Here is a 14,063-nt window from a genome sequence, read left to right as displayed (position 1 = left end):
TTCACCTTCATCTTTTAAGTAGTAAGGATTTTTTTTTGTAAAGTAGTTGAGTTGTGTATGAAGAACTGGTCTTTTAACAATTTTTTAAAGGACTAATATATTATGAGATAAAGAATAGATCAAAATGAAGAATATTTTCTATTTATTTCACCTTCATCTTTTAAGTAGTAAGGATTTTTTTTTTGTAAAGTAGTTGAGTTGTGTATGAAGAACTGGTCTTTTAACAATTTTTTAAAGGACTAATATATTATGAGATAAAGAATAGATCAAAATGAATTAGTTAATTTAATATTTGATGTTCTCATGAATACTTTTCTTTGTGATAGGCAATTTAATATTTGATATTTTCATGAATATTTTTCTTGTATTAGGCATTTTAATTGTTTTATTTAGTAAAACAAACATGAATAAAATTATTAAATATTACATTATTAAGATAAAAAATTTGAATGAATCAAGTGTTGTGATGAAAATAATAATCAATAATAGATTCATTAAATAGTTTGTGTTACTATCAAATTCATCATACAATAATAAATGTCATATAATATGTCATATAATGTCTGGTTTGAACTTATATCTAAAAATAATATGAACAAGCATGATGTAGAGGGGTTGAAGAAATTGAAGTCAATCAAGTTTAATTTTAATATAAAAGACACTTTCAAGATTCTCTTCAATATCTTGTATCTCAAGTTTTTAAATATCTCAAAGAGAGGTCATACTACATCAGTCCACCTTATGTGTAAGATTTACCTTGCAAGTTCTAGTTATCTTTTTGTAATTTAGTTGCATGTAGTTGGTTAATTATGTGTATCTACAATGTTTCTGGAGTAAAAAAGAATGGGAAAAATAAGATGATCATGTGAGGATGGAGACATTTGTAATTATTTATTTATTTTGTACTTAATTAGATGTTGGTATGGTTTTTTTGTTTTTCTTGATTGGGTGTTATCTTATCTGAATATTTAGTTTAGCTTGTTTAGTTGTAATGAGTGTGTCATATTAAGAATATGTTATAATTTTCATGAATATAAATCTTGTCTATTTTTATATAACTCAAATTCCTTTCTAATAAATTCTACTAACATTTTCTTAGAAATTATAGATAACATCACTATATTTTTTATCTTTTATTATTAATCAATTATTCAATTAATTAAATTAGGTATACTATAAATCAAGTGATATTAGAACAAATCAAATCTCAAAAACTGAGATAATGTAAATTTGTGTAAATTTTTAACAGAATGTGTTTCTGTAGTGACTTGAAATTAGAATAATGAATCTAGGGTTTGAAAAAAAGTAAGAAAGAACCTGAATGACAAAGCACCACATATCATAGACCCGGCCAACCAAATTAAGCTTGATATCATGTGCTATATTGAAGTTTGTCCTTATGCCTTTTCATTTAGTCTACAGCTCAAACTGATAAACGCAGTTCTTTAACATATAAGTGCGCCCTTCAACACCAAAAGGAAACAGATTACAAGGGTGTATGCGCTCTTGGTTAGGTGGATGTCTTAATCATCTGACTTTGGGGGTTTGAAATGTTGTCACGGAACGTATTGACCACTTAAGTGGTAACTTTTCTTTACCAGATAATCGAATCATTCAAATGCTACCATGATCTCATTCTAATGAGATGCCTCAGGATTCGCCTTCTCTGATAAACGAGGAATGCCCGTAGCTGCAATACTGTCCCTTTTTACTTCAATAAAATCGCCCCTCCATCAGCCAATGTCTCGTTTTAATCTCCTTTATGCCTTCATTCTCTATACCCTTTTACTCCCTTGTTCGCTATGCGCAGACGTCAGTTATACAAACTGCGAAAGCAATCAAACATGTGGCGGTATAAAAATCCCATATCCTTTTGGTTTAAGGGAAAGTGGATGTGGTCTGCCAGACTTACAAGTCGACTGTGAAGATAAGGGACATTTGGTAATCGAAATTGGAAACCAGAGGTACACAATCTTAAACTTTTTTCCAGATAATCAGACTTCAACAATTACTGAGGACACGAGTTTCCAAAATTGTTCATTTTCATATAATCTCAACGAAGATGCAATCCAAGACGGGGGTCTCTTCGATCAAATCCAACGACATAACATCAGTCTACAAGTTCTTGTGTGTGGTTTGCAATGTGTAGCTCTACTACCTGGCCTTGAGGTTCCAGGATGTTATTTTAAATCGGTAACTGTTGAAGAGGCATCAACCCATTGGAATATTGCAGAGGAACAAGACCAGAAATGTAAGAGTTGCGTTTCAAGCGGTGGTCTGTGTGGGTTTAATATTTCCGATTTAAACCAGTTCCTTTGCTTTTGCGAGGATGCACCCCATCAAACCACATGTTCATCAGGTATAATTTGGTTCAGATCTCTCTATATTTTCTTCTAAGCACCCATTAAGTTTAATTGCCTTGCAATTCGAAAATATAAAATACGAAATTGGATTATCTCAGTTTAGTTCAAAAAAAATTATATTCGCATCTGATTAGCATTTACCAAATTTAAACAGTCGAGAGATCAATTTATCGAGCTATAACAGTCAGAACTAAAAAAGGCAGAGATATAACAGGTAAATACTAAGGAACCTTTTTGTGTGAGTTTTAAACATTCTTCTAATTTTCTTGTATGGTGGAGTCACTAATCTATGATACTACACATGAATTCCAGGAATAGCCATTGGGGCAAGTGCTTTCATAGTGATAGTAGCACTATTTCTTATTGTTGTTTATCGAAAGAGGTCATCCTACTTTAGATGGATCCAAAGTTGTGTTGCAAGCGAACCGATGAATTCAGGGTCTATTGGGAAAGTGGAGAATTTTCTCCAAAGTTATATTCATGAAATGCCGACCAGATATTCATTCTCTCAGCTAAAGAAGATCACTAACGACTTTTCAGATAAACTTGGGGAAGGAGGATTCGGCATGGTTTATAAAGGAAAGCTCCCGAGCGGTTTTTTTGTGGCTGTAAAACTTTTGGATCAGTCGAGACAGAGTGAGAGCCAGTTCATGAATGAGGTTGCAACTCTGGGAACCATTCATCACGTTCACTTGGTTCGCCTCATGGGTTATTGTTTTGAAGGTTTCAGAAGCCCACTTGTATATGAGTACATGGCCAATGGATCCCTAGAGAAGTTTCTATTTCAAGGAAAAGAACAAGAACAGAAGCTCAGTTGGGAGCAATTGTATTCAATTGCTTTGGGCGCTGCGCGCGGAATTGCGTATTTGCACCAAGATTGTAACAGGCGCATCATTCATTTTGACATTAAGCCTCACAATATTTTACTGGATGCAGATTTCACGCCCAAAGTAGCTGATTTTGGTCTCGCTAAACTGTATGGGAAGGGAGACGACCACGTATCAATTACGGCAACCAGAGGGACGCCAGGATATGTTGCGCCAGAGGTGTGGAATATAAATTTGGGAGGTGTAACAGACAAATCAGATGTTTACAGTTTTGGAATGCTATTAATGGAGATAGCGGGAAGGAGGAAGAACATTGAGTTGCAGGTGAGCCATTCGAGTCAACTTTATTTTCCGGAATGGGCGTTCAAATTGATAGAAAGTGGGGAGTTGGAAAAGAGGTTGAGAGAAAAAGGTCGATGCGACATGGAAGTGGAAGATGAAGAGAAGGTGAGGAGAATGACGAAAGTAGGACTTTGGTGTATTCAATACAATTCCAATGACCGACCATCAATGAGCAGGGTGGTACAAATGCTGGAAGGAAACGGTGATGATGTAAGCAATCCTCCATTACCTTTCAACTCCTCCCCACCGCGTGAAGTACCATTGTCATCTTCCTCCGAAGAATATTCATCCGTGGTATAGAGTCCACGAAGACTCCTAATCTACCCATCAATCTAGAAATATCTTCATCCATGGTATAGAGAAACGAAGAGGATTTGGACGATTATGAGATGATGCAAGGAGCATCTTTATTATATGGAAACGAATATTATATATTTCTGATGTAAGAATCCATCCTCTGGATATAGAAGTAATTATTATATAACTTAGATGTAAGAATCTTTGTGTGGTGGTTTCAGCTGTTTGGTATTGTAATTTTTTTCTTTTCATTTCTTGAATTGCTATTTTCTTTTCTTGTAATCACATTTTGTTTAATTCAATATATAAAAGAGTAATCATCTTCATCATATCAAAATAAATCATTCATAATTATAATTAGTATTTTTCATGTGATTTTGAAAGGTGTCATAATATTCTTGCTCAATATCACTTAGAGTTTAAAATTTTTTTTGTTTTTCATAATATCTTCTAGCTTGATATCATTTAGAGTTTAAAACTATTTTTTGTTTTTAAATCTTAATGACACTTCAAAGTATTTTATTTATTGCCAAAAAATATATTTTGAGAAAAATAATTGGTACATTGGAATTTATCAATTTTTGTTGGGTTGGAAATATGAATAATACAAGGTGTATGCTGGAAATGTGGGATCAACCTGCAAGAGAGAAGAATAGTTCAAACACACACATGAAACATTGCATTAGAGATAGAAATCCAAACAAAGCAAGTTAATGAATCAAAACTCTTTAAAATCGTTCCATGCTCCTTTATCTCTAAAGATCCTCAAGATTCAAGGTGGCCCTCACTTGGAAGAGCACTTGATCTCTTGGATGACAACCTAGAGAACGAGATTTAGAGGATTTTAATATCAAAATGGATGCAACTATGATCCCAATGAATGATTGAGATATGAAACTAGATAGTGATATGGTGTAAAATGAGGAGATTGATACAAAGCTAAACTAGCATGAAAATGATACTAAGATGAAGCTAACATGATATGAGATTAACATGACATATCTAAGATTATAATGCTATCAAAATGATCTAAAATGCTATTCTATTAAAGAGAGGCAAGATTCTTAATGTTATGAGACGATAATGTAGATGCATTAAAACTTGATATGGAGAATGAAGAATGAGAGCTCTATTTATAAGGAAAATAGGGCAAGGGATGGTTGAGATTGAATAATCTCAACAAGGGATAGGATTGAAAGTTATCAATTCATGTGAGGGATTCAATCCAATCCCAAGTTGACAAATGTCTCCTTGAGATGGCTTGAGAGGAGATGCAAGAGACATTAAATGCCTGAGGAGACATGAAGGTTACCTTAGGAGGTAAGGTTGTGGTTGGTTAGGGTCATCCATTGGATAAAGTTTTTACCCAGAGGGTAAACTCTTGTGCAAGGGTTAATAGGATAACCAAGGTTAAAGCCATGAGTGCTTGATGAGACCCTTGGGTTAGATGAGGGTTAAGTTAGAGAGAAAGTCTCTAACCATGAGGGGAGGGTTGAGTTAACCATTAATCATTTGGAAGACTTTGGGGACAAATTTGTAAGAGTCCTTCCAAATTTGGGGGAACTCAATGAGTTAACTTGTTGAAGAAATGAAGCCTTTAATACATTTAGAAGACTTTCTTCCAAATTTGAGAAGTGACCTCCTCAAATTTAGGAAAGGACATGATTAGGAGACTAGAGATGATTAAGATAGGATTAGAAGGCTTCTAGAAGAATGATTAAGGAGATGCAAGTGGAAGATGTAGGATTTTGCAAGTGGATGGAGGATAATAGGATTTAATTAAAATAAAATTAATTTATTTCAATTTTGGATGCAACTTGCATTTGATAGATTTAAATAAATATTTATTTATTTAAATGTGAAATTTAATTTTGCAAGTGGAGGGATTTATAAATAAATCTGGATTTATATAAATACAAAGAGGATTTTAATTAAATGTAGATTTAATTAAAATGGGAAAGGGGAATTTAAATTAAATGTAAATTTAATTAAATGGCTAGGATAGAAGAAGGGAAATATTAATCAAATCTTTAATTTGATTAATGGTCAAAATAGAAGAATAGGATTATCAATTAAATCTTGGTTTAATTAATTGGAAGAATTAGAGATAATTAAATGAATAAAATTCACTTAATTTGTTGCACAACTTTTAGGTGTCTACATTTTTCCCCTCTTTGAGTCGACGTATGGCCACATGTTGATTCAAAGAAAAACGCTCAATTTTGTCATCAAAATTTTTCGATATGATGTTTTTGCCCAAAATTGTTGATATGATGCCCTAGATATGAAAAATGATTTTGATAGGATATGCTGATATGAAACCGATATCAATATGAGACTGATGATGAAGCCGATATGGAAATGTTGATATGATGATATGATATTGCCCCATTGGGCGATAAATTGAAAAAAATTGTGTTGTTTCAAGGGGACGACACGAAGTACGACAATGTTTGGAATTTTGTGCGATTGTTGAATTTTTTGGATTTAAAAATTGTTTTGATTTTTTTGGATTTTTAAAATTTATCACCCGATAGATTTTTTAAAAATGATATTGAAAAATGGGGTGAAGACTATGTGGGGATACCATGTACATGCCCCACATGTCCACCGAGGTATCACAGCCGCCTGCGTCAACATGGACTATATAAGCCTCTTAGGGCCCATTTCCACCTCAATTGCACACTTGTCTTTGGAGTATTGGAGCTTGGAGGAGAGAGAGGAGATGGCACCCCCTACCACCATCACCATTTTTAGCAAGTTCGCCAATTTGAGAGGCCAACAGAGTATAGACCACCAATGAGTTGATTATCTAACCCGCTTTGTGAATTTTTAGCTTAGATTTTAGGCGTTTTTGCAAGTTTTTAAATTTTTTGCTCTAGGTTAGGGTTTTTTCGTGTTTTTTATTTTTTCACTTCTTTTTGCACATATAATTTTTCTTTTAGCACATGCAATATTTCTTTTTGCAAATATGAGTATTGTCATTGCGCATAGGTTTTTTTAGATAGCGCATTTGATTTGCACAATAGTGCATATGATGTTGATTTTAGCGTATCTGTGAAATAGTGTAGTGCATTATGAATGGTTTTATAGCGCATATGATGATTCTGTTCGCGCATATGAAATTGCGCATTTAACTACTATTTTAGCGCATATGAGACAGGGAGAAATTTTTTAATTTAAAGAAAATTTTGATAGGTTTAATTTGGATTTTTAGGTTCGTTATGAAGTTTTACACCCCGTCAATGTGTTAGTTGAGTCGATTATGTCGATGGGATGGTGTTTGGATGATTTTTGTGTCATGGGCCAGTATGAGTCAGTCATCAATATGAGTCATGTTGATAAGGTTCAAATTGTTGGTGTGAATCAAGTCCGTCAAGTCAATATGGTTCAAGGTCGTTATGGCTCAAGGTCGATATGGGTCATTTTATCAATATGAGGTTAGTTGATATGAGTCCTATTTCGATAAGAGTCATGATTGAGATATGAGTCAAAGTTGATATGGGTCCTGATTGCGATATGGGTCAATGTTCGATATGAGTCTTTTGTTGCTCATCATTTATGGGTCAACTCATCATTATTCCATATGGGTCAAGTTTTTGATATGGATTGTTTGGTGTTGGTTGATGTGGATCAATTTTTGATATTGGGCCAAAGACGTTATGGGACTTCTGTTGATATGACTCAATTGTTTTTCGATATGGGTCATTTTGTTGGTATGGATCGTTTGTCGATATGGATCTGTGTTCGATATGGATCTGATTTGATATGGAACTGTGTTCAATATGGGACTGATTTGATTTCCTGATTGGTCTATGATATGAGTTTGGATTGATTGGGTTTTTTAAATTGGTTTTCAATATGGAACTTGATCATTTTAAAATGGTATTTGATTTTCGATAATATGAGTCTTGATATAAAGCTTGTTAAGTGAATTTTGATATGAGGTGTAGACACCTAAAAATGTCTCATTGATCACGTACTAGTTATTCCTCTAATTGATTAAATAATTCTTTAATTATTTAATTTAATTAATTAATCTTATTCTTCTAATTTCATATTTCCTCATCATCTTACTAATTATTCTATTTCCTATTCTATCATTATTTAATCATTTTAATCATTTTCTAAATATTAATTAAATATTAATTATTTAATTAATTCTGATTAATTTCCTAATTTAAATAATCTTTATTATTTAAATATTCAATTTCTATCTCTCTAATTAACTAATTATTTAACCCTTTTCTAAATATTAATTAAATATTAATTTTTTAATTAATTATAATTTAATCCTTAAATTAAATAATCTTTATTATTTAATTAAAGTCCATTTCTAGCATAATTAAATAGTTTCTTTTAATAAATTAATTAATTAATTAATTCTTCTAGTCACATGTGCATGATTTCAAAAATCAAATTCAAAATCAAAGTCAAGTTCTAAATATATTCAAATACTAAATTGAATTAAATGAATTCAATTATTTGAATAAATATCATGCAAAGATTAAATTTGAAAATCTAAGTCAGAGTGCAAGCACATGCTAAATTAATTAATTCAATCAATTAATTAATTAAATCATGTATCTCTCCAATCTCTATTTCCATCTTCTAGTTCTCTTTGTCATCTTCTTTATTTCCTCCAATCATTCTTTTTCTTCTTTTAGTTAGCTTTTTTTCAAGTAGTTGTCTCAATTAATCTATTCAATCTATTCTGTTTCACCTCCAAGTCAGCAGTTGGACTATCAATCAGCATGTGAGCTCACCCGAGTTCCACCTCTTGATCAATCTGTTCCACCTTTCAATCAATCTCATCCAAAAATCTATAAATTGAGCATTCAATCCTCACAATTCCTCTAGATCACGAACTTCAAATCTTTGTGTCAATTGCAGGTTGTCAGTGCAATATCTGAGAGCCATCATACCACAGAGAGAAGAAGAACAATGGAAGCTATGATGCATAATAGGGAGTTTCATATTGCTTAATTTAGTTTCATTTTTCATCTATTTCATTGGTTTTATGTTTGAATTGCTTAGATAGTTAAGGATTCGTGATCGTCATTATTTCCTATGTAGCAATGGTGTATTTGAGCATGCTACATTTTGGTAAATCCAACGTGAAATAACAGCTAATTAACCTTCTCTATTTTTTGTGTTGTTTTTGCAGATCGTACGGATTTTTTCCTTTTTTGTAGGTTTTGCATAGATTTCAAGACAGACCCCTTCGTCATGCAATCAAACTTACATCATCACGCAATCGTATAGATAGGGCCACGCAATCGACTAGATAGGGTTACACATTCGTGCGGAACCCATCACGCAATCTCCCTTACATCGTCATGGAATTGACATTTCTTTGTTAGGCAATTGCTCTGTAATTATCACGCATTCGCAGGGAAAATTGTTGTTTGATTGTTTCTATTCTCATATCCTTTTTGTTCTCTGATCTATTTAATTCTGTCTAAAATTGAGTAAATCTGGAAACGGATTATTTATATTACATGATTTAATTATAACAGTTTATGGCACGAAAGGTACAATTCAGGATTTCAGGTGTTAGAAGGACAAAGGAACAAAGAAGATAGGCCAAATGCTATCAAAGGGTTCTCCAAGTAGAAAAGTAGATACAAGATTGGGAAAATCAACCAGCCTTTGATACATACAACAACTTATTTCTCTCATATCAAGTTAAATATGATCTAATTAATATTGAATGGATGATGAGAGATTTAGCTAGGGCCTCACAATTGGTTTTGCAAGTTTCTAATCGGGTTTAGTTTAATTTTTTATTTTTTTGTGTTATCTGCTTGCCTGTCACACAATCGTCCTATTTAGATTACACAATCAATTTGTTGGTGTCACGCATTCGATCTGTCAGGATCACGCATTCGCTCTGTTATGTTCACGCATTGGCTTTGTCAGAGTCACGCAATCACGCAGATATTGTCACGCATTCGTTTCTGTCAGTTTTTTGATTTGATTTTACTGCTAATCAGTTGTTTGTAGCCTTTGGCAAATTTACAGAAAGGATCGGATTAGTATTAGATCAATTGCACTCATAATCTCACACTTCGTCTTTTGGTGCTTAAAATTAACATTGGTTAAAATGGACATGCATGCAGAATATCACACTTCATCTGTTGGTGCTTAAGATTAACATTGGTTAAAATTGGCACGCATGTATAACACTTTGATTTGGGCTTAAAATCAACGACGGTTAAAATTGACATGCATGCCTTCATATTTCAATTTGGTGTTTAAAATGGACATGCACATGCGTATTCAACACCTCAATTTGGCTTATAAAATGAACGTGAATCAGGTTGCATTAGATTAAATCATATTTCATTTTCTTAAGGTAAAGAATTTTTATCGTGTTTGGGGTGGACCTACTGTTGCATTAACTAACTTTCCACCCGCCTTTGGGGTCTTGGGAGAAAGGAAGGAGGTGACAAAGACATCCAATTTTATTTTATTCCATGTAATGAGGGGTATCTTTGATTGGTGATTTTATCACCCCACAAAGGTAATTTGAATTGCGATGCCTTGGGGATATCATCTCTCCCAGCGTACGCTCGAGCGAGTTTTTTGAGCTGCTATATAAATATACTGGTCAGGCAGCTAGAATGTTGAGTGAATTCGACGTATGTGGGGGCCTTCCCTACACCAATAAGCTCAACTAAAGTCTTAAGTGGCTTACTCTAAGAATCTGTCATTGGATCGGGACCCCTCGAAACCCTACAATAAGAACCAACTTAGTAGCCCAAAACCCTACATCCAGTGATTCTGGGAGTGTGGATCGTACCCCATAGATACCCTTCATGTACCTTACACTATGATACAAGAATCCCTAGACTATAAGATCTTTGGATCTTTAGGGTAAGACAGACTGGCATGCCCAAGAAGTGTGTGCTGTGGAGTGGAGCCAGTGCTGTTAGACTCTCTATCTATTCATTTTGTCTCTGTATTTTTTAAGGGCCTCATTGAATGATGTCCACTTTCCAACCTAAGATTGTATTTTGTGCTTTTTTACGTATTGTTGTGTCAGACCAGTATTGAGTTAGTCCTTTGGGCTATTTCAAGCCCTATCCTACGTATCTCTGAATTTTCTAAGATTGTTTGAAAAAAAAGTCTAGTCAACTATATTTACCTTCAAATAATTGTTCTCAGATTTGAAGAAACCACGAAACTTGTCCTATACATAGAATTACTAAAAACAAAGTCCATTTTTGAAACGTCAAAACTCAAAGGTTTATACACTTGTGACACTAGGAAGTCCTTGCATAGTCCTCATTTACGTCCTTACTATCATCATAAGTCTTTGCATAGTCATCACTTACGTCATTACTATCGTCATAAGTCTTTGCATAGTCATCACTTACGTCCTTACTATCGTCATAAGTCTTTGCATAGTCCTCACTTACGTCCTTACTATCATCCTAAGTCCTTGCATAGGTCTTCACTTACGTCCTTACTGTCATCCTAAGTCCTTGCATAGGTCTTCATTTAGGTCCTTACTATGGCCCTTAGTCCTTGCATAGTCCTCATTATCATCCCCATTATCATCCTCATATACGTCTTCATCTAGATTTGATATACGTCTGTCTTAGTCCGTCATCATTGACATAATCATCCTACAAAGTTATAGCATGCGTCTTAATGGGTCTCCCAGGTGATGGTTTGCTCCCCTTCAAGCAACCTAATCTAGTCCCAAATGGCAGTCAGCGAGAAATCATTGAAGGTCTAGCGAACTCAGCCTGGGACTCAAGGAGAAACGTACCTCAATATATAGGAGTCGAGTACGAGATAAATATCAAGTATAAAATTGCCCATAGGATTGATAGAGAAATTCTTGCAGAACGTCTAAGAGAAGACATGGAAAAACTTGCATTACAGAAATCCAGAAATACTCAACAAGTCTCGCATCAAAATCCCCAATAGAGAGTCTAGTCTAGTTTTGCATACCTCATATCTATGTCTACAATCTAGCATTAGTCATTGTCTTGCATAAAACCACCCTCATATAGTAGTTGTAAATGCCTGTCACAAAAGGCAAAAGGTATAATGGACCCAAACAATGACTAGTTTGTAAACCCAACTTGGAATATGGACATATCAACTAGTCAACAATCAGGTTCTCAAGCAATGTATACCCTAAATGAATTACAACAACATTTAACAAAAGAAGAAATTGAGTCAGCTCAACAAGATCCACATGTCCTTATGATCTTAGATGCACTTATACATAGTGATAGGGACAAATATCTCTCGTTGTTATTACAAAATGGGGTGAAACTACTTGAAGATTTTGATGTCATGAAGATCTTACCACTAGGAAAAACTTTAGGCCAAGATAATAGTCAAACACTACCCATAACACAAATGCAAGAAATGACCTCCAGTTTTCCTCAAAACATACCTATCCAAAGAAATCTCAATACAAATGCAAACTTTCAAACAAGTGCATCATCTTCAGTGATAAATGTTAGTATACCAACACAAAGCATACTGATAATATCAAGTGTCTCAGCACCTATTCAAATACAAGAAACAAGTGCAACCCAATCTCCGATTTCCTATTCTATAGGATTGACATATAGTCACCAAAATGAAAATCTAGGTCTTACCAATACAACAAGTACAACTCCACCAAACATAGGTTCGCATATCACTTATTTCACGGTACCTAGTGGAATATACAACACACAAAATTATAATCATGGTACCTTCCAACAACCTCCTAGTTATGCAACCACGAATCCTTTTGTGGGACATACACAAACACAAGGTGTACCTTTGACCCAAACAGATATTCTGACACAACAATTACAAAATTTGCAACAACAAATGACGACCATGCATACTGGTAATGATAAAAAGAGCTACACAATGTAGGACTTACATCCTTATCCTTTCGATCACACATTATACATGTCTTCTTTCCCACCATATTTTGAAATGCCTAAATTCGACAGATATCGAGGGAATGGTGATCCTAGAGACCACATCAGAGAGTTTTTTACGGTATGTATAGAGGTTGCAACTGAAGATACTTACTTAATGAGACTATTTCCTAAAAGTATGGGGGTCTTGGCTTTAGAGTGGTTTTCACATTTACCACCAACCATCACATCACGGGGAGAATTAGCTAAACATTTTATTGCAAACCTCTCACATAGCATTGAAACCCTAGTTACTTTGATGGACTTATGTGCCGCTAAAAAATATGAGAATGAAACATTTGCATCCTTCATACAATGATGGAGGGCTCTCTATAGGAGGTGCAAAACAGTTATCCCAGAAATAGAGCAAGTGGATATGTTCACATTAAACTTGATTCCCAAGATTAAATATTTGATACAAATGCAATATTTAACCACATTCAAACAAATCACAGAAAAAGCTCTAAAATGTGAGAAGGGACTAGTGGAACAAGGTCTTATTAAGTATGCAAACACCAACAACAATGACAAATCCAAGTTTTGGTCGAAAAACAAAAATGTGACCAATGATGGTATTGTAGACACCAGAATAGTAAATAGAACTCAACCGGTTTTATCTTTGGGACCGAATCAATCATCAAATCCACGTATAGAGAATAACCTTACTTCAACAAATGTAAACACAACACAAAACAAGAACACAAGGTACCCTAGAGTAAATGATCCAAGGAGGAATTACACACCTCTAGGAGAACCTATTGAGTCAGCGCTCAAAAAGTTAATACAGACAAACATGATCACTTTACCAAAAATAAGAGTATATGAACCAGGTCCTTTCAAACCCACATGGTGGAATGATAATGATTTATGTGATTATCATAAGACTAAAGGTCACAAAACAACTAGTTGCTACAAATTGAAAAACTTGGTCCAAGATATGATAGACCAAGGTGACATCACAATCGATACTAATAAAACCTCAGCAAACATGAATCATACAATCTTTAAGGATCCATTTGTTAAGCATGACAAAGGGAAAGCTACCACATCAGGTACTCAAGACAATACAACTAACTACACAAAGGTCTCATACGACTACACTATTCATGCCATTAGCTTAGGACATATAGTAAACAATGATTCACAAGAAACACTTGATCAAGATGAGCAATATCTAGACACTCACACAGATGATAACCAAATTTGCATGATATCAGAGGCACCAAAATATGGTGATGATAGAAATCTTTGTCTCAGAGACTGGGGGCATGATCAACCATCTCATTCAGGTT

General features: G+C 34.1%; 1 protein-coding gene across 1 annotated transcript; it reads left to right on the top strand.

The window, feature by feature from the left end:
• The first annotated feature begins 2,456 nt into the window (after nucleotides 1-2,456).
• LOC131871379 (rust resistance kinase Lr10-like) lies at nucleotides 2,457-3,974 on the top strand. Its single transcript, XM_059215976.1, has one exon. The coding sequence runs from the start codon at nucleotides 2,792-2,794 to the stop codon at nucleotides 3,830-3,832; it is 1,041 nt and encodes a 346-aa protein (XP_059071959.1). The 5' UTR covers nucleotides 2,457-2,791; the 3' UTR covers nucleotides 3,833-3,974.
• Nucleotides 3,975-14,063: the final 10,089 nt, after the last annotated feature.

Source organism: Cryptomeria japonica, unplaced genomic scaffold (assembly GCF_030272615.1).
Source record: "Cryptomeria japonica unplaced genomic scaffold, Sugi_1.0 HiC_scaffold_405, whole genome shotgun sequence".
NCBI lineage: Eukaryota > Viridiplantae > Streptophyta > Pinopsida > Cupressales > Cupressaceae > Cryptomeria > Cryptomeria japonica.
This window is presented reverse-complemented; position numbering and strand designations above follow the sequence as displayed.

What these genes read in the sequence shown, in the direction of transcription:
- LOC131871379 (XM_059215976.1), top strand. Translation starts at nt 2,792, where the DNA reads ATGAATTCAGGGTCTATTGGGAAAGTGGAGAATTTTCTCCAAAGTTAT.